Source organism: Cetorhinus maximus, chromosome 18, assembly GCF_964194155.1.
Source record: "Cetorhinus maximus chromosome 18, sCetMax3.hap1.1, whole genome shotgun sequence".
Lineage (NCBI taxonomy): Eukaryota > Metazoa > Chordata > Chondrichthyes > Lamniformes > Cetorhinidae > Cetorhinus > Cetorhinus maximus.
This window is the reverse complement of record NC_135896.1, coordinates 5,144,454-5,166,158: the sequence shown is the minus strand read 5'-3', so window position 1 is coordinate 5,166,158 and position 21,705 is coordinate 5,144,454. Positions and strand designations below refer to the sequence as shown.

Below are 21,705 nucleotides of genomic sequence, written 5' to 3'. Positions count from 1 at the left end.
AGTGGCAGCGGTGGAGGCCCAGTGCAGGACATTCACCAGTGCAAGTAGACTTAGGTGACAGGGGAAAACAACTAAAGGGATAAGGTATCCCCCACCCCTTAGAATGAGTTAGGGTATCTGATGCCAAGCAAATACTTGCCCTATTACATTAGAAAATTAAATCACCTCCCCCATACCTTCCAGTGACCAGCTGTAGAGCAGCAGAGTCCTGGGACAAGGTCAGCTGTGCAAATTCTTGTGCAAAGGGATATAGGCTTTTACATGTGTACTCCAGGCATTGGGGAGCAGGCTTACTGTACTTACTGCTTTAGGGTAGCACTGTCTCCGTTTTGTGGAACCTGGTCTCCCAGGAATACTGGTTTCTTCCTCGTCGTGCAAATCGAGCTCTTCTTCATATTTCACAGTTTCTTTCCCGACTGGCATCAAGTGATCATCCAGTTCACCTGCACAAAAACATAAGAGAATTATGCTATATGCACCACATTTTCTCGGGGGATCGAAGACTAAAAATGTATTTAATGATCACTTACCTATTTTGTGCAGTCTTTCACAACAAAGAAGGGCTGCTGCTTTCTCAGCCAATCTTGTACATGGCATCGGAGGACCCTAGGTACAAAAGAAGGCACTGTTAACAGTTTTGTGGCTACTTCAGCTGAAGATCTACAACATTATCTTGGGCAGCCTGGCTCGAAGGGTGTAATTTCATTAATATGCTGGAGGAGGGGGACAACAGGGGAGAAAAATAAAAACAAAAGGCTGTGAGCTAATGCTCCACTCCAGAGAATTGGGCAGGTAATCTAGGTTGATCTAACTGAGTGCTGCACTTTTGGAGGTGCTATCCTTTGGATAAATGCTAAACTGAAGCCCTGTCTGCCCCCTCAAGTAGAGATAACATATTTGAAGAGCAGCAGGGCTGTTTTCCCAGATGTTCTGGCCAATTGTTAGTCAATCAATATCACTATCATCTGACAATTTATTTCATTGCCGTTTGTGGGAATTGGCTGTGTTTCCTAAATTACAGTTGTGAAAGACACGATAAATGCAAGTTCTTTTGTTCCAAATGAACCAAAATGCTGGAACTATCCTCTTCAGGTACCTGTTGCAAAGACAAGTGAGGATTTGCTATTCCCAGCATTTGTTGAGACAGGTGTTCTTTAAATTTGTTCATGGGATTTGGATAATGTTGAATGTGATGGTAGGCCTGCTCCCTGAATAGGGTGCAGCTTATTGCCATGAGTTATCAGTCACAAAACTGCATTCTATTCACTACATTGCATCTTAAGAATTTAGTCCAGTGCCTTTCAGTTAAGATGTTTATGCTGGCGGGCTACTGCCTTTACTAAACCAGTTTAAGAGGGTTTTATCAATTGCCTGGATTGAAAATCTGATCTAAGTCACATACAGAAAAGGATAGAAAATGAATTACATGTTTTAAACATCAACATACATAGAAGTGAGAGAAAAATCTTGAGTTGAAACTATGGGGCAAGTATATGACCAGCAAGGTCGACATTAATAAGGTTAATGTTAAAAATGAAATGCTTACTCACAGTTACTGGAACACGGAGGGGCGAGTTGATTGGAAGGTAGAGAGTTGACTGGAAAGTACAATCCGAAAGTTCCTGTGTTTTACATTTTGGGGCCAAGTGTGTGAATGGGTCACTTGGTAACCTGGCACAGTATCTTTTAGAGAAACACAAGAAAAATTACGATGTACATTTAAAACATTATACTTTGCCTGTGTACAACAATCAAATTTAGTGTTTATTCAAAGGGCAAATGTAACACAGGGTAATACATTTATTGTAAAATAAAAGCAAAATACTGCGGATGCTGGAAATCTGAAACAAAAACAAAAATTGCTGGAAAAACTCAGCAGGTCTGACAGCATCTGTGGAGAGAAAGACAGAGTTAACATTTTGAGCCCAGATGATTCTTCTTCAGAGCTAAAGAGAAGTAGAAATGTGGTGAAATATGTACTGTATAAGGGGGGTGAGACAGATGAAGCTGGATAGAAGGCCAGTGATAGGTGGAGGCAAAGGAGAGATTGCAAAAGTTGTCATAAACAAAAAGTCGAAGGGGTGTTGATGGTGGTGATACTGGCTAAAGGAGGTGTTAATGGTGACATTAAGAGTAGAAAGCAGGATGAGCAAGTGACAGATGGCCCTGGTGGGGTTGGGGTGGGACAATGTGGGAGAAAAGATCAAAATAGGCTAAAGGGTGGGGATAAAGCAATGAATGGAAATAAATTTTAAAAATTATATTAGAAATAAGTGGGAAAAAATGTATATATAATAATTAATAAATATTTGAAAAAAGGGATCAAAAAGGGGTGAGGATGGAGGAGGAGAGTTCATGATCTGAAGTTGTTGAACTCAATGTTAAGTCCGGAAGGCTGTAAAGTGCCTAATCGGAAGACGAGGTGCTGTTCCTCAGGTTTGCGTTGAGCTTCACTGGAACACTGCAGCAGGCCAAGGCCGGACATGTGGGCATGAGAGCAGGGTGGTGTGTTGAAATGGCAAGCGACAGGAAGGTCTGGGTCATGCTTGCGGACAGATTGAAGGTGTTCTGCAAAGTGGTGACCCAATCTGCATTTGGTCTTTCCAATGTAGAGGAGACTGCCATTTCAACACACCACCCTGCTTTCATGCCCACATGTCCTGCCTTGCCCTACTGCAATGTTCCAGTGAAGCTCAACGCAAACTGGAGGAACAGCACCTCACCTTCCGATTAGGCACTTTACAGCCTTCCGGACTTAACATTGAGTTCAACAACTTCAGATCATGAACACTCTCCTCCATCCTCACCCCTTTTTTCAAATATTTATTTTTTAATTTTTATATATACACATTTTATCCCACTTATTTCTATTATTTTTAAAATTTATTTCCATTCATTGTTTTATCCCCACCTTTTAGCCTATTTTGATATTTTCTCCCATATTGCCACCTCACCCCACCCCACCAGGGCCATCTGTCACTTGCTCATCCTGCTTTCAACCCTTAATGTCACCATTAGCACCTCCTTTAGCCAGTATCACCATCATCAACACTCCTTCGACCTTTTGTTTATGGCATCTTTTGCAATCTCTCCTTTGCCTCCACCCATCACTGGCCTTCTATCCAGCTCCACCTGTCCCACCCCCCTTAAACAGTACATATTTCACCACATTTCTACTTCTCTTTAGTTCTGAAGAGTCATCTGGGGTCGAAATGTTAACTCTGTTTTTCTCTCCACAGGTGCTGTCAGACCTGCTGAGTTTTTCCAACAACTTTTGTTTTTGTTTGTAATAAATTTATTGGGTAGTTTGAGATGTCACCTAATACACAGATATTGATCCAATACGTCCCTAATATGTATCCTATTTCTACACTGAACCATTATATAAATATATAAATTGTGGAAAGTAAAATAAGTGGTCATAAAATGATAGAAGTTGCAGGTTACATTTTAAAGATACTGAAAATATCACACAAGCTACTTTTATTCAACTTAATACCCTGGATCCCATCACCTCCATGCACAAAATGGAAACAAAACGAGAGGAAATAGCGCAAAATTAACTTTGGTATTGCAATAAGACCATTTAAGGTTACTGGGTGATGCAGCCTCCAAAAGGTAGAACTCCAGCATTAAGTAAATGGCGAAATTTTGGCTGCCATTGCTGACTACAAGTTCCTACATGAAATATTGTTAGGCAAAGTCCCTGAATGAGCATGAAGCAAGGGTGCATTTGGCCCAGAATTCAGTAAAATTCAAAAATTCCATTTATAATGGAAACTTGTGCAAACCTATATTACTATACTGCCAATTGCAGGACAGCAGCACATTCTTTTATTCATTCATGGGGTGTGGGTGTCGTTGGCTAAGCTAGCATTTATTGCCCATCCCTAAATGCCTCTGAAAAAGGGCAATTAAGAGCCAACCACGGGTGTCACATGTAGGCCAGATCATGTAAGGACAGCAGATTTCCTTCCCTAAAGGACATTAGTGAACCAGATGGGTTTTTACAACAATTGACAATGGTTTCATGGTCATCATTAGACTTTTAATTCCAGATTTTTTTAATATATTGAATTCAAACTCCCATCACTGTCATGCACAAAATGGAAACAAAACAAAATTGTCTGGAGCATTTCTTTAAGTGTAAACATTGAAAAGCAGGCACACTGCTCACTAACCCTGGTTACTGCTCACTTGGTCTTAGCTCCTCATGGACTATGTTACAGAAATATCAGAGTGGTTTGTGCAGGAGGCCGCCATTCTGCCCATCATGTATGCACCAGCTCTCTGAATGGCACGAAGTGAAATGCTCATTCTCCTGTCTTCTACCCGTAACCTTGTAGGTTGTTTCTCTTTAAATAATCATCTAATTCCCTCTTGAATACCTCGACTGAACCCGCTTCCACTACACTCAAGCAGTGCATTCCAGACTGTAACCACCTATGTGAGAAAGTTCTCTCATACTGCTCTTGCTTCTTCCACCAATTACTTTAAATCTGTGCCCTCTGGCTCTCAATCCTTCCACCAATGGGAACAGTCTCTCCCTTTCTACTCTGTCCAGGCTCATGATTTTAAATAATTCCATCAAAGCTCCGCTCAGCCTTCTTTTCTTCAAGGAACAGAGACCCAACTTCTCCAATCTTTCCTCATAACTGAAGTTTATCATCCCTGGAACCATTCTCATAAACCTCTTCTGCACACTCTCCAATGCCTCAACCCTTCCTAAAATGTGGCGCCCAGAACTGCACACAATGCTCCAGCTGAGGTCTAACTAGTGCTTTATATAAGTTCAACATAACCTCCTTGCTCTTTTACTCTATGCCCCTATTGATAAGGCCTAGGGTACTGTATGTTTTATTAACTATTTTCTCAACTTCTCCTGCCACCTTTAAATGACTTATACACATATACACCCAGGTCCCTCTGCTCCTGCAGCATCCCCTTTAGTATTGTATTATTTTATACTATCACTCCATGTTCTTCCTACCAAAACATATCACCTCATTTCTCCGCTTCGAACTTCATCTGCCACCTATCCACCCATTCCGCCAAATTGTATATGTCCTTTTGAAGTTCTACTCCGACCTCCTCACAGTTTACAATGCAACAAGTTATGTATTGTCTGCAAATTTTGAAATTGTTTGCTGTACACCAATATATAATCAGGAAAAGCAAGGGTCCCAAGATCTACCCCTGGGAAACTCAACTACAAATCTTCCCCCAGCCAGAAAAACATCCATTAACCGTTACTCTGTTTCCTGTCACTTAGCTAATTTTATATCCATGTTGCTACTGTCCCTTTTACTACATGAGATAACTTTGCTCAAGTCTGTTGTGCAGCATCGTTTCAAATGCCTTTTGGAAGTCCATGTACACAGTATCGCCCTCATCAACCCTCTCCATTATTTGTTCAAAAAACTCCAGCAAGTTAGTTAAACACAATTTTCCCCGGCTCTCCTTAATTAACCCATTTGTCCATATGACTATTAATTGTCCTGAATTATAGATTCCAGAAATTTCCCCACTGCCGAAGTTAAACTGACTGGCCTGTAGTTCCTGGACTTCTCCTTTACACTTTTTTTGAATAAGGGTGTAATATTTGCAATTCTCCAGTCCTCTGGCACCACCCCAGAATCTAAGGGAGACTGAAAAATTATGGCCAGTGCCTCTGCAATTTCCACACTCACTTCCCTCAGTATCCTTGGCTGCATTTCACCTGGTCCCAGTGCCTTGTCAACTTTAAGTACAGGCAGCCTATCCAATACCTCCGCTATCAATTTTACATCCTTCTATTGACTGAATTTCCTCCTCCTTCACCGTGGATTGGATAGCATCCTCTTCCTTAGTAAAGATAGATGCAAAGCATTCATTTAATACCTCAGCCATGCCCACTGCATCCATGTGTAAATCTCATTTTTGGTGCCCAATTGGCCCTACTCCTCCATTTACATGTTTATAGAAGACTTTGAGCTTTCCTTTTATGTCAGCTGCTAGTCTCTTTTCATACTCCCTCTTTGCCTCTCTTATTTGCTTTTTTATCTCTCCTCTGAACCTTCTATATTCAGCCTGGTTCTCAATTGTATTTTCTACTTGATACCTGCCATAAGCACACTTTCTTCTTTAGCTTAATTTCTGTTTCCTTTGTCATCAAGGGAGCTCTGGATTTGTTTATCCTACCTTTCCCTTTTGAGGGAATATACTTTGACTCTGCCCGAACCATCTCTTCTTTAAAGGCAGGCCATTGTTTAGCTACCATTTTTCCTACCAACCTTTGGCTCCAATTTTTGCGACCCAGATCCATTCTTATCCCATTGAAGTTGGCTTTTCCCCCAGTTAATTATTCTTATCCTAGATTGTTCTTTGTCCTTTTGTGTGGTCATCATAAACCTTGTAGCACAATGATCACCGTCCCCTAAATATTCTCCCACTGTCACTTGATCTACTTGGCTCACCTCATTCCTAAAAACCAGGTCGAGCAGTGCCTCCTTTCTCGTTGGAGTGGGAACATACCACTGTAGAAAATGTTCCTGAGCACATGCTAGGAACTCTTGCGCCTCTCTAACCTTTAAATTACCACCACCCCAGTCTATGTTTGGATAATCAAAGTCCCCCATTATAACTACTCTATAATTTTTGAACCCCTCTAATTTCCTTGCAGATCCTTCCTACTAGTTGGTGACCTATAGGCTACAGCGATCAATGGTAATGCAGTGTGATATGGCCAATATTTTATACAGTTTAGTTTAATAGTTTCATGCCCTGACTCAATCTTTGTTTCCCTTTTCAATGATTTCCAGTGTTGTACTTTCAAATACAATTTTGCTATATTCAGAGCAAAGTGCTCAAGAACCTTGCGTGCAAACTCTGTGCACTAATTAAATCAGTGAAGGTTCAGGAGATCGGGGCTCATTTAAAATCTGAGGCTGGCAGATATCTGCTAAACTAAGGTATTAAAGGGGTACGGGTCCAAGGTAGGTATAAGGAGTTAGGTCACAGATCAGTCATGATCTCACTGAATGACAAAACAGAGTCAAGGGGTTAAACAGGCTACTCCCATTTCTATATATTTCTTGCCCAAGAGATTAATAGCCACAAAGGGGCAATTTTCTCCTTCTGGCAGTAGTCTAGGGCAATGCGTCATCCACTCATTGTAGAAACTCCTTGCCTTTCCCTTGCTTTCAATGATTTCAATGTTCTCAAGGGCCTTGTATTTTATCTACCACAAAATGATTTTCCATGTAAACTTGTAGCATCCCAAAAGCAACGGTAATCCTGAACATCAAGATAATGAAAAAATCTAAAAATGGTAAAAATTTGGAATGTTGGAAAGTGGAAGTTTTTGTCGTTAAACAAAGCATGCTTTAAAAAAAAAATGCATGAAGGTGGTGAGTCACAATAAATTGTTGCCCCACAGATTTATGTATCTCATTAGACCACCTTGCAGAGTAACAAAGGTTTGCTTTCACAGGGCATTATTCCAGGTTACACTCAGGACAATAGCTGCTGAAATGCTCATGACACATCACAGAAACTCCTCATGACTAAACAACATGCAAACTGGCGGGGAGGCCTAAGGAAACTTAGCCCTGAAAAATAAAGATGGCTTTTTCTGTTTTGAATCAATGCAATAGACACACATTTTAGTAACAATGGATGTGTACATAAAGCACAGAAGATGACCATTTAGCCCATTGAAAGAGCTACCAATTAATCCCAACGCCCTACTCCTTACCAAAGACCCGAAATTTTTCCTTTTAAGTATATATTCAGTTTCCTTTTGAAAGTTACTATTGAATCTGTTTCCACTGTTCCTTTAGCGTATTCCAGATCATAACTCATTGTATAAAGAAAAATTCTTATGCCTTTTTGCAAATGACCTTAAATCTGTGTCCTCTGGTTAATGGCCCTCCTGCCAATGCAAAGTTTATCCTTACCTACTCTAGCCAAACACCGCTATTAAATCTCTCATCCTTCTTCACTCACTCTAAGGAGAATGTGCGCAGCTCCACATAGCTTCTGATCCCAAGTGTGTCCCTAGAGATACAGAACTGGGGAACACCAATTTAGAGGCACTGTGCCTACCCTGCACTACTCGGCACCAGTTTTTTTTTGCATTTCTAGTCATCTTATACTTTCATTTGGACATAGGTAGGGTATAAAATTACAAAAAAAAAGCTATGGACAGTTACTTTAAGAGTTTTAAGAGAATTAAATGCAGAGAAGTGTGAAGTTATTTCATTTTAGTAGAAAGAATGAGGAGAGGCAATTTAAAATAAAGATTACAATTCTAAAGGGGGTGCAGGAACAGAGGCACTTGGGGGTATATGGGCACAAACCATTGAAGGTGGTAGAGCATGGTTGAGAGAGTGGTTAATAAAGCATATGGGATCCTGGCATGGTGTAGAAAAGTATATAAAAGGCTGGTTTGGCCTCAATTGGAGTGTTGTGTCCAGTTCTGGGCATCACAATTTAGGAGGGATATGAAGGCATTGGGGAGAGTGCAGAGTAGATTCATGGGAATTGTTCCGAGGATGAAGAATTTCAGTTTCATGGGTGGATTGGAGGGGCTGAGGCTTTGGAGATGATGATTCAGGGGAGATGTGATAGAGGTATTCAAAATCATGAGGGATCTGGACAGAGTAGATGGGGAAAAACTGTTCCTATTGGCAGAGGGATTGGTAACCAGAGGGCACAGATTTAAGATAGTTGGCAAAAATGATGGCATCATGATGAAAAACATTTTTATGCAGTAAGTGGTTCAGGTTTGGAATGTGCTGTCCTGAGAATGCGGGAGGCTGATTCAATAGAATTGGATAATTATTTGAAGCTAAAACATTTGCAGGGCGATGGGGAAAAGGCAGGGTAATAGGACTACAGGAGTTGCTCTTGCAGAGAGTGGGCATGGACACGATGGGCCAAATTGCCTCCTTCCGTGCTGAAACCATTCTATGATTCTTTAAAACTTAAGATTGGTGACATTGATTCAACGCATTCAGGCATTGGCAAAGCTCGGACTCTACCTGTTCACATGTCCGATGGCAGTGTTGATAGTTACTCGCGGACTCCCTTCTTCTGGCCTCAGTACATATGGGGGAAGCATATCATCATCATCGATGACAGGTTCTACTTCCACATCAGCAGAATCCACAGACTTTGAGCACTTGTTTCGGAGAATCTTAGTAAAGTACCAATGGAAATATATGAACCTTCCAGAAAATATAGCTACAGAGCAATGTTTTGCAATTACTGCATTTTAAGTCATAATCAACTCCAAGGCCTTTCTGCCCCCTTTCGTGAAGGTACTGATGCTTGCTGAAGTTTGGCACCAATGTCCCTAGGCATTCTTCACAGGAAGCCTCGATAGTACTTGCAGCCTTTTGAGCTATGCAAAGCAAGATCAATTCAGTCTTCAGCCAACATTTATGCATGTACACTTGCCAGCAGAGGTCACTGGATGAACAGGAATATTTAACCATCTGCAGCTCAAAGCACTAAGGCTATTTGTAGCATCCCAGCCACTAGCTCACCTGGCTCAGAGAGAATTTTGAACTACTGGTTAAACACTCATCACACAATAGACTCATTAGCACTTGCACCTTTGAAGCTATTCTGGAATCAAAACCACATCCTCAGAAGTAGCAGATATACTCCTCCAGAGCTGAAACAAATGTCACAGTGGGATGTAGGGCTAGTTGGTGTGGTTGCCTCATAGGCCTTTCATCTCCAGGACTCATGTTTAATTCCATTATTTAGGGCCAGGTCAAAGTTCTCCTTGAGTGGCTGTGAAGTTCATAAATGATCTGAATTTGGTGATCGATCTCAATTGAGTTCCTTGTGGGTATGAGGTCATGAGTATGCCAGCTGCAGTGCAAGGCCTGAAGTATCAAACCTGGTTACTGATGTGCCAGCAGTAGAAGAGCTTGCTTTAATCAACATTGCTGACATTTTCCACCCTCATTTTCAAAATATTTCCATTTAAGTGTTAAAAAGTCTAATCATTAAAAACATCTGAGCAGACTTGATCCCTGGTCTATGCAATGTAGCTGGTTTCAGTGGCAAATAGGAGCAGGTTATTTGGCCTTATCTCCTGAGTTGGGGGAGCATGTGGCAATTCAGCCATAGCTCTATTCCCAACTGCTACCCAGTGGCCCTTTTTGTAAAGGGCTATATATGTGTGGATGCTAGAAAAAGACATGATGAGAGCGTGCCAACATTCATTAATTGCACTGACATGTGAAGAACAATCACTGTGGGAATGGTAGTGTACCGGACGTGAAATCCAGAGGTCTTGAGTTCAAAGCAAAATACTGTGGATGCTGGAAATCTAGAACAAAAACAAATATACCTGGAAAAACTCAGCAGGTCCGACAGCATCTCCGGAGAGGGATACAGTTGACCTTTCAAGACCCTTCATCAGAACTAAGACATATAGAAATGAGATGAAATATAAGCTGGTAGAAGGGGGTGGGACAGGAGGTGGGGGGAAGGGATCAAAACGGGCTAAAAGGTGAAGATGAAACAATAGATCGAAATAAATCTAAAAATAGGAGGGAAAAGAAAAAAATATAGTTGTAAAAAAATTATAAATTATTGGAAAAAGGGGGATCGGAAAGGGAGTGGGGATGGAGGAGAGAGTTCATGATCTGAAACTGTGGAACTCAATATTAAGTCCGGAAGACTGTAAAGTGTCTAGTCGGAAGATGAGGCGCTGTTCCTCCAGTTTGCGTTGGGTATTCATTGGGCTATGGGTACCCGCATGGGCCCCAGTTATGCCTCTCTCTTTATGGGGTATGTGGAACATTCCTTGTTCCAGTCCTACTCAGGCCCCCTCCCACAACTCTTTCTCCCATACATCGATGACTGCTTCAGCGTTGCTTCATGCTCTTGTCTAGATCTGGAAAAATTTATTAATTTTGCTTCCAATTTCCACCCCTCCATCATTTTCATGTGGTCCATCACTGACACTTCCCTTCCTTGACCTCTCAGTCTCAATTTCTGGTGATAGACTGTCCACCAATATTCATTACAAGCCTACCAACTCCCACAGCTACCTCGACTACAGCTCCTCACACCCCGCTTCACTTAAAGGGCTCCACCCCATTCTCTCAAGTCCTTCGCCTCCGTCGCATCTGGTCTGGTGATGCCACTTTCCAAAACGAACTGTTCCTCTGACATGTCTTCCTTCACTGAGGTTTTCCACCCACGATGGTTGACAGGGCCCTCAACCGTGTCCGGCCCATCTCCCGCGCATCCGCCCTCACACCTTCCTCTCCCTCCCAGAACCATGATAGGGTCCCGCTTGTCCTCACTTATCACCCCCCCCAAGCCTCCGCGTTCAAAGGATCATCCTCCGCCATTTCCTCCAACTCCAGCATGATGCCACCACCAAACACATCTTCCCTTCACCCCCTCTGGTGGCTTTCCGCAGGGATCGTTCCCTTCGAGCCACCCTGGTCCACTCCTCCATCACCCCCTACTCCTCAACCCCCTCCCACAGCACCTTCCCATGCAACCGCAGAAGGTGCAACACCTGTCCCTTTACTTCACCCCCTCCTCACTGTCCAAGGGCCCAAACACTCCTTTCAAGTGAAGCAGCATTTCACTTGCACTTCCCTCAATTTAGTCTACTGCATTCGCTGCTCCCAATGCGGTCTCCTCTACATTGGAGACCAAATGCAGACTGGGTGACTGCTTTGCGGAACACCTTCGGTCTGTCCGCAAATGTGACCCAGACCTTCCTGTCACTTGCCATTTCAACACACCACCCTGCTCTCATGCCCACATGTCCAGCCTTGGTTTGCTGCAATGTTCAAGTGAAGCTCAACGCAAACTGGAGGAACAGCACCTCATTTTCTGACTAGGCACTTTATAGTCTTCCGGACTTAATATTGAGTTCAACAATTTCAGATCGTGAACTCTCTCCTCCATCCCCACCCCCTTTCCGATCCCCCCTTTTCCAATAATTTATAAGTTTTTTACAACTATATTTTTTTCTGTTCCCTATTTAAATTTATTTCAATCTATTGTTTCATCTCCACCTTTTAGCCCATTTTGATCCCTTCCCCCCCACCCCACCCGCACTAGGGACATCTGCCACTAACTAGCTTGTCCTGCTACTGCCCTTGATGTCCCCATTAGCACATCCTTTAGATAATATCACCACCATCAGCACCCCTTTGCCCTTTTCTCTATGACATCTTTGGCAGTCTCTTCTTGGCCTCCACCTATCACTGGCCCCCAATCGCGCTCTCCTGTCCCACCCCCTTCTACCAGATTATATTTCATCTCATTTCTATATGTCTTAGTTCTGATGAAGGGTCATACGGACTTGAAACGTCAACTGTATCCCTCTCCGCAGATGCTGTCAGACCTGCTGAGTTTTTCCAGGTATTTTTGTTTTTGGTCTTGAGTTGAAAGGCAGATAGAATTCAAGAAATTAGTGCTAGTACCAGAAAATATGAAAGCTGCTGGAAAACCCAGCTGCTTCAGCAGTTTCCTTCAGGAAGCCTGCCCCCCACAATCGCCCCAGCCTATATGTGATTCTAGTCTAGCAAGTCACTGAGCTGTCACGTAGTAATGTGGCCTTATCACCATTTCTCGCAGCCTAAGAATGAATTGAAACAAAAACAAATGGGAAAGATACAAAAAAAAAAATGCCTGTGGAACCAAAACCCAGAAAAATAAATTATATTTTAAGCTCATGACAAAATACATCACTGCTCTGCCCTTGTAAAATAATATAGCATTTAGTAAATTTCCAATAATTCAACCCATGCTATCTCTGTTCTGGATCTTTAAGATTGTTATCTATCAAGTGAAAAACCAATAGGTACCTTTTCAATTGCTTTATAGGTTTTGAGGTCCTCTTTGAAGTCTTCAATTTTGTCAGAATCAGAAAGCATGATGTAGTTTGAGATGGGTGCTCGAGCTCTTCCTTTCGATTGCACGTAAGAGCGATATTCTGTTGGCAAATCAAATCGAACCACCAGGTTGCATTTTGGAATATCAACTCCCTCTTCAACAACACTAGTTGCAATGAGTAAATTGGTTTCGTGTGCACGGAATTTTCTCAGCACCTACAACAATTTTTGTTGGGGTGGGGGGGAAGAAAAGAAAAAATGGCATTAGCTTTAATGCAGTCCCAGAAGTTCAACGACTAGATAATACAATGTGGTAGGGCACAATTTTACACGATTCGCCATCTGCTTTGGGTTTTCTCTGCATAGGTTACGGGAGTATTCAAGGTAAATCAGTCTACAAAGGGAGGGAAAGAAAATGAGAGCGTGTGCATCACCTCAAATGGTCTTATATACTGTGGACATTTGTGTATAAGTCAACCTTTGAAGCCTTGAACAATCCCTCCACCAAACGAAGGATCAACTTATATGCAGAGTATAAAAGTGAACTGCCTGTGTGGGTCTAAGTGGTTGCCATTTTGAAAAATCACCTGCTTCCAATGCAAAAAGTGGGTGTGTCTTAAACTCTGGCGCACCTTTGCAACAGCCTGTATCACCTGTTTGATACCTTATGCCTAGTTATAAGGTACCATTAAGTAAAACATGCATTGTGGGGAGAAAAATGAGGCTGACTGCTAATGTGAGTTTAGCATGTTGTGGCTGAAAAGGCACCACTCAAGGAGCAGAACTTTGATCCAGCCCTGCATAGTGGGATTAAACACGAGCCCTGAGATGCAAGGCCCTATATATCTTCTTTACCTTCTCTGCTCCAAAGAGACCAATCCCAGCTCCTCCACTGAAGTCACTGATTCCTGGCACTAATCTAGTAAATTTCCTCTGCACCCTCTCCAAGGCCTTGACTTTCTTCCTATAGTGTGGTGCTCAGATTTGAAAACAATACTCCAGTATAAAAATAAATCTCAACTGGAGTCAGGAGGCATGAAGGTATCCAACCTTTTCCAAAGTTGAGCTTTCATAAACCTTGTTTAAAAAAATCCATTAAAAAAAACAAGCTAAAACTCTACTGCTGTGCTCTGGTATGACTCCAGTCGTGTGATGTTCTTAATTTCACCCCTTGTACCGATCTCTCTACCAACATACCTACAAACTTAAGAGTGCTTAACTCTAGTATCACGCAAATCAAAATTCTCTCTCCAGGCGCAACCTGAATTTGGAAAGATAAAATCCAAAATTTGTAACTGTATTGCAGGACCCTTTCACAATTAAAGCAAACAGATTAGAAATATGATTGTAGCTACTGTCAAACCCTCTTCCCACATTGTGTGCGCGCGCAAAACAAACGAAGTCTCAGATTTTACCCTCTCGAGTTTCCTGTGGAGTTGTTAATAAAAATTAGATCACACCAAAACCAAAAGGTTTGGGAAACTACGCCACCACTTATAAAATGGGGAAATTAAAATTAAAAGGCCTGTCTGTTTACGGACAGGTGGAGAGAGGAGAAATCAGGGCTGTTTAAATTAAAACCCCCTGTTTGTAACACTACCAATAGGCTTTGCTGTCATCTAGTGATAATTCTGCTATCTTGAAGATGCCACTAGATATTTGACAGCAGTTTGCATCTGGAGAAATGTTAATACATCTGATCGGGACTTCAGACCTGAACTCAGATTTTGCGCATTCCTCAGAGTATCAGCGCCAATAGTTGGGCCGCCAAATAGGCACTGTCTAATGAGAGTTGCTCCACAGTGTTAACATAAACCTCCAAGTTGCACAAATGTCTTGTCACGTGATGTTCACACACCCTCATTGTGCTGTCAACTACAGCACCCTTGCCAGATAGGGAATCAATGCGTGACCATCCTAACAGTATGGATTTATTCTTTCACTGGATTTACCAATAGAGCTTCCACAGAAGTTCATATTGAACATTCTTACATAATTTGTCCAGAAATAAGATATCAGATTTACAGCTTTAACAGAGATAACGTCAAAGTAGGGAAGGCACACAATGTTCAATGTTAGATGGCTTCCTTTTGAAAAAGGGATGAGATGCTTTTACCTCCTCTTGTTTTCTGAACTCCACTTCCATCTGTTTGTTACGAGGCTGGTTCTTTCCGATGCCATGACCAGTTATGAAATTACTGCTGACATAAGACAACTCTGGATCCTGCTTGCCAGCTTCTTTTATTAATCTGGAGGTAAGATAATCAACTTAAGTTAAATTCTATGAAGCGGGAGGAAGGGCAATGGAGAGAGAGAAAAAAAAAATAGCCCACACAGGCCAAGACAAACATTATCAGAGAATGAAAGATAAAAGCAAAACACTGCGGATGCTGGAAATCCAAAACAAAAGCGAAAATACCTGGAAAAACTCAGCAGGTCTGGCAGCATCTGCGGAGAGGAACACAGTTAACGTTTCGACTCCGAACGACCTTTCAACAGAACTAAGTAAAAATAGAAGAGAGGTGAAATATAAGCTGGTTTAAAGGGGGGTGGGACAAGTAGAGCTGGATAGAGGGCCAGTGATAGGTTGAGATAACCAAAAGATGTCATAGACAAAAGGACAAAGAGGTGTTGAAGGTAGTGATATTATAATTAAGGGTAGAAAGCAGGATGAGCAAGGTACAGATAGCCCTAGTGGGGGTGGGGTGGGGTGAAGCAATCAAAAAAGGCTAAAAGGTAGAGATAAAACAATGGATGGAAATACACTTAAAAATAATGGAAATAGGTGGGAAAAGAAAAATCTATATAAATTATTGGAAAAAAAAAGGGGGGGGGGGGCGGGGAACGGAAAGGGAGTGGGGATGGAGGAGAGAGTTCATGATCTAAAATTGTTGAACTCAATATTCAGTCCGGAAGGCTGTAAAGTGCCTAGTCGGAAGATGAGGTGCTGTTCCTCCAGTGTTCCTCTCCGCAGATGCTGCCAGACCTGCTGAGTTTTCCCAGGTATTTTTGTATTATCAGAGAATGACTTGGTTAGTACAGCCAGTAACCACCACCTGCCCTCCCCCCACCCCCAAAAATGGGAAAATAGTTTCCCATTTCTCATTTTCAAATTTGTCATTTTCAATGAAACAAGCAGTGTCTTTAGGCTAGAAACATTTTTTTTTGCTCCGAAGGCATGGCCTGGGGTGAAACAGGTCATTTATAATCTCCAAGTGATGTTAAAGCCACAAGTAGTTAGCAAAATTCTAAACCATTATCCTCTTTCACTCAATACTAGTTAACTACACACACACTCGAATGGTGCTGCAATCATTAAGGGTGAAGCTGAGAGAAACCTAGGAGTCTTAATCTTGTTCAACATGTTCAACCAAGCACTGTATCCATCAATAAATCCAACAGAATATACGTTGAACACAAATCAGAAGTTGTCATCAAGTTGTCTTGTGCTCTGGTCAAACCACATTGTTTAGAGAGTTCAATTCTGGTACCAATACAAATGAAAAGTTGGCAAAGCTTGCTCTTCAGCCTAGGTAGGACACGTCTAGCTGGTGATCTTGGACAGATTTACAATATAATTACAGGGATGGAAAAGGTCAAAATATTAACATTACTATTTTATCCTACTCGCAATATAATTTAAAGTGACACTGGTTCTAGAAACTAAAACTTCTATGCAGACAGTTATCAGGAAATACTTCTGCATAATGAGTGATCATGTTGGGAACAAACTTCTAGATAGAACAGCAGAGGTGAAAACTCAAAGCATTAACAATTAAATGCAACAATGGTGGATTGCGAGGGGTGGGCTTTAGAACATTTCTGGATGGATGAATTCAGATGGGCTGAATGGTCTTCGTCACGTATAAATATTTTGTGAAATCTGCTGCATGTTAAATCTCAGTTTCCTTAAAATCACCAATTTCCTTATTAAAAGGCAGGGCGTATAAAACTGCACCTAAGATTCTCATCATGGCCTCACCCACGCCTCTACCATTTCTTACCTGTTTAAGACAACTGCTGTATAGCGTCTCTCAACAAAAATAATCCCACACAGTATATTGGTGAAAGGGGATGGGAAGTTAGTGTCAGTCTTCTCTTTCTCCTCTATTTCTTCATCCTCATCCTCATCTTCAGAATCACTCCACGATACATAGTTGTCCTGGTTTCTGTTGTTGTACCATTCAACACTCTCAAACTGCTGCCGTTCAAATGGTTTATACTCGTGCAGGATTTCCAGCAGTTTGCTGACTTTTGGGGTCACATATTTCAGATCGAGTGCGGCAGGCGAGAAGTGCTCTTCACAGAGTGCGTGAATTTTCCTTAGAAGAGTGTCTGTAAACAAAAGGAACTTCCTGTTCAACTCCTCCTGCTCGTGCTTTATATATTTCTGCAGTTCTCTTACCATCATCCCAGCTACTTTATCTGCACACCAAGGCCCCAGAACAGTTAATACTGCACGGCAGTCTACCAGTACCTATGGTGATCAAAGGAGACACACAATGATTCATTGTGGAAGCTTACCTTTCATTATTAGCTTTAAATAACAAACATTATAGAAGAATTCAAAACACTTGTGCAGAAGCAGCAGAGTTTTAAACTTTGAAAGCTGAAAAATAAATTTTAAAATAAGTGAATGGGAATCACCAAAGACCCAGACAGCTCACCATCTCAAAAAGTAAAATTTTCTGCTTTAGAAAACGTCTTACATGATGTCATACTCAGCTCCATAATCAGTAACATTTACTGATAATAAACATGGATGGAGTAGGTAACATCTAACTGATCACCAATTTAGGATACAGAAAATTGCCTATTTTCCATTAGGCATCCCTCTCACTAACATTAATGAAATTGGTGCAGCTTGAACCAAGGACACAAATTCATGCCCTACAACGTGTTACGCCCTCATCTTTGAGCCTAAGCAGTGGTTTGTAAACAGTTGGGACCTCAATAACTAAATTCCAAACAAAAACATCACTGGAATCTGCAGCTCGGTCCTCAGCATTACTGCCCAAAAGAAACAATAAGTTTGAACCTTTGTAAACAGGAGGCTAAACTATGAACTGTATTACAAGAAGAGCATGCCACACACTCAGTTCTCAGCACATACCTGCTTAGGGACTGAAGTAGGGCCTCTGTCATCACAATGTGCAGATACGTTATTGAAGTCATTAATAAAATTAAGTGCTTCGTCCAACTCCTTTAAAAGCTTTTCATACAGTCCACTTTTATCCTCATATGGTCCACAATCAAGCACAACTTCATGAGGCTGAGAAGAGTACCTATAGGTAAAAGGAGACAAGAATAAATTAAGCATAATATTCAGCAATACTTATTCTGCAACTCTTCCTCGTCTTCAAAATAGAACTTTCACTAATTTAGTATAACATATATTAACAATTTAATTTCATTACAGGTATAATAAAATAGACATGACTTGGATGTAATAAAGTTCAAATCCTACAATGGCAATTAACAAATGTGGTAATTTGAGGGCTGGCACCTGCAAAAGTGGCCATGAAAGCTGAAATGTTATAAAAAGCCAAGTACCTTTCAGGGAAGGATACCTCCCAATCATACCACCCGGCCTGCATTTAACTTCTGTTTCACATTGTGGTTCACCCACTGCCCTCTGAAATGATGTACCAAACCACTGTGTAACAAAAATCGCAATTAAGAGGTGGGCCCATCACTGCCTTCTGGAGTAACTGCAGGCATATGATAAACCTGACCAGTTTGCATTATTTGTGCTCTAGAAAAGCAACTTTATGACAGCCAAATAAAACAAAGTCCATCCTACTCTACGTGCTAGTAGTATCTCACAAAGTCTGATCCTGGACAAGCATGTAACCAATGTAAATTTTCTACCTTTTAGGTTCTCATTGCTCAATCATGGCCAGTTTGTAGCGTACATGATCAAACCAGAAAATGGGTTGTGCCCATCCAAATTTGTCTAGTAAAGCCCTTGCAGCAGGTAGACACAAAAAAAGTTTTGCATCAGACTGAATCAGGTTTAAGATTATAACCAATCTTATATTGAAAGATTAAGGTGCTACAGCAACACTGGCCCTCAAAAAGTACCTTCTTCGTATATCACAAAATGAATTAAGAAACTAGAACGTGTATACAACTCACTTGTCCAACACCACCAGGTCAGTGGCAGTCTCCGCACTGCTCCTGAGAATCTTTTCCAGCTTCAGAATCTTCTCCTCCAGCTCAGAAGGGTCACATTTACCATTTAAAATGGAGGCAGTTAGTCCCAAAATACGAGGGCATGAGGGATTCTCCTCACACATCTAAATAACCAAAAAACAAAACAGCATTAAAACAGCACTCACGAAAACAGCTCAAGACTAGAGACTGGCTTTTCAAAACTGCTGGAATGTGGATTTATTTTTAAATCCGTCAAGCTTAGATCTCAAAAGAATCACCAGATGTGAAGTTAAAAAGCTTTGTGACAACTGGCTGCAGTGCCTTGGTTAGGGAGAGAAACCACCTTCCAGAGCTCCTCTTCGAATGTCAATGAATCTTTATTTGTAGCTAATGTCAGGCATGGACTGGACTAGACTCAGCTGAAATACATCCTCCTACCACTACCCCATATAAAGAATGGCCTCTTGCGTTAGATACAGAAGGGTCACAAGTGCCACATGTAGTCAAAAAGAAATCAACACCTTCAGGGGAAGTCCTATGCAAAGACAGGCAAGTTGGACGAATTGAGTAGTCCTTAAGGAGAGCTGGCATGGACACGATGGGCTAAATGGCCTCCTTCTGTTCTGTAACTATTCTATGATGCTATGAAAAGTAACTTCTCCAAAGCCTGTATCAAAAAGTGTCTGTATCATTATCCCAACTTTTAGCCAAAGCATTTTACAAGGAGAGAAACTTAAATGTTTCTTTACTTGTCTACCATAACGGAGTGCAGTATATTTTCATCACACCGAAACTGGTTCTTTTGGCATTTAAGAAAAAGAACTAGTAATCAAGTTGATCTCTCCAGATCACCAATAATGAGCTCAATCACAATTGGTGCCATATCATGTGCTTTGGGAAGTGGTCAGGCTCCAGGAGCACACAGTTGGCTAACTACTGTTCCATCATTTCATTCATGTTCAAATTTCTGTCTTTGGCAGTGCTGGAAGTGAATTAAAGTGATAGACAATGGATACCTAGAATTACAACGAAAGCTAATATTCCTACAGTGCAATCCTTTTTCTCATGTCCCCATGTGCTAAGTTAGCAGATAACAGAGATTGTAACATTAAAGGTACAGGACGTTCCACTGCTTGTTACATTTGTTCCTGCCTAGTAACAAGAGCTGGTCCCTCTTGGGAGTGTTTTGATAGGTCATCAAATCAATTCAAGGGTCAGTGGTGAGTCAGTATTTTTTTTAAAATCGGTCAGCCAGCAAGCGTCCCAGCTAAGGGTCAAAGACAAGGGACAGCAAGAGGATCCAGGTAAGTTAAAAGAAAGGAGCAGAGAACAAGATCCAAGTTAAAGGGCTGTGGGGAGCAGACTAAGTGAAGTGGGCTCGAGAGAAGCCCGGAGGGCAACTATGGTTTGTGACTCCGTGCTGTGGGTTGTTGGGGCGAAGTATCCCTTTGGAGCTGTGGTGTTCTGCTTGGTATGGCCGAAGAGTCGAAATTGTGCTTGTAAGCTGGTGTCAGAGTATACGCGGAAATCCAGGGAAACTGGATGTCGGAAGGAGAGATTGAAACCCTGCGAGGTCAGACATCGTTGAAGCCAAGTTAGAGCGACTTTTGGAGAGAATCCCAAGGCAAGATCTTCGAAGGTGAAGGCTGGAAACCCTCGTGAAAGAGACGGAGATTCAGTGAGATTGGCAACTCACAGTGTGACTAATGTCTGGGTGGGTTGTTGAGAAATCCATGGAATCCATTTTGGTCGCAACTGTCATTTATTGTGTGGTGTGATGTGTCCGACCACAGTTTGTCTGTTAATTCACATGTACCTCATACTTACCCTGAATGTTAGGATATAGATAGATATTGAAAATTGTTTTATCTTTCTAACCTTGTATTGCAATGGTTATTTTCCTTTGACCAAAACCAGTAGAATCTTAGATCTTTCTTCACTTAGTGAAGTGTCTTGAATCTCAAACCTTGTCTCTTTTAAACAAAATGTTATTGGTCCCTAATTGGATCTCACCAATAACTTGGGGTGTGGCCAAGGATTATATTATTTCAAAATGAAATAACAGAAAGGTACTTTGAACAATACAGTAAAGTTATTAGGGTAGCCCAATTTATTCATTTCTCAACTAATAATGGCTGTCATGGGAGATATCAGTAACCATTAATCAGTACTCTGACGCACAAAGTTATAAGCAAATGTAAATAACGTCAGTACAAGTTTTGGTTATCAGCTGATCGCTAGCAAACTGCAGTATTCGCAATTTTACAGCCAGTGGCACTTAAGTCATTTCAAGGTTTTTTTTCAAAAAAGGGGAAAGAGATTAGTTTTGGAATAGTGCACTGCGCCATTAAGAGTTTAACATATGACCAGGCCAGCAACAAACCAATCAACATTTTTCACTATTTAGGAGATTACTGTCAAGTGTATCTGAGCAAAGATGCCATTTTACAAATATTTAAACATTATATGTTTAATCAGAGACGACAAAGAAGTTGTTACAATTGTAGCCAGATGCAATAAAAATTCCAACAAATACTTCCGTAGCCTCTCCACCCACAGGGTTAGACAAATCAATCAAGCTGACAAGTTCAATAACACAAATGAATTCCACTTTTAACAAAGAGCAGTAATGGCAAATGAAGCCCAGTCATGAACCCTTTAGTCTGAAGACTTGCTTGCATCATGC

The 21,705-nt window shown here is 41.4% G+C and overlaps 1 protein-coding gene across 6 annotated transcripts in view; it reads right to left on the bottom strand.

Moving 5' to 3' along the window:
• Nucleotides 1–21,705, bottom strand: part of dicer1 (dicer 1, ribonuclease type III) — a 131,510-nt gene that overhangs the window by 56,516 nt on the left and 53,289 nt on the right. For all 6 annotated transcript variants that reach the window (XM_078561996.1, XM_078561997.1, XM_078562000.1 and 3 more), the window contains 9 exons: nt 19,002–19,162; nt 17,977–18,148; nt 16,868–17,340; nt 14,980–15,112; nt 12,837–13,079; nt 9,024–9,178; nt 1,551–1,683; nt 531–606; nt 304–443 (listed from right to left, as the gene is read on the bottom strand). In XM_078561996.1, the coding sequence (XP_078418122.1) occupies nt 304–443; nt 531–606; nt 1,551–1,683; nt 9,024–9,178; nt 12,837–13,079; nt 14,980–15,112; nt 16,868–17,340; nt 17,977–18,148; nt 19,002–19,162 (1,686 nt within the window). The remainder of the gene's footprint in view (nt 1–303; nt 444–530; nt 607–1,550; nt 1,684–9,023; nt 9,179–12,836; nt 13,080–14,979; nt 15,113–16,867; nt 17,341–17,976; nt 18,149–19,001; nt 19,163–21,705) is intronic.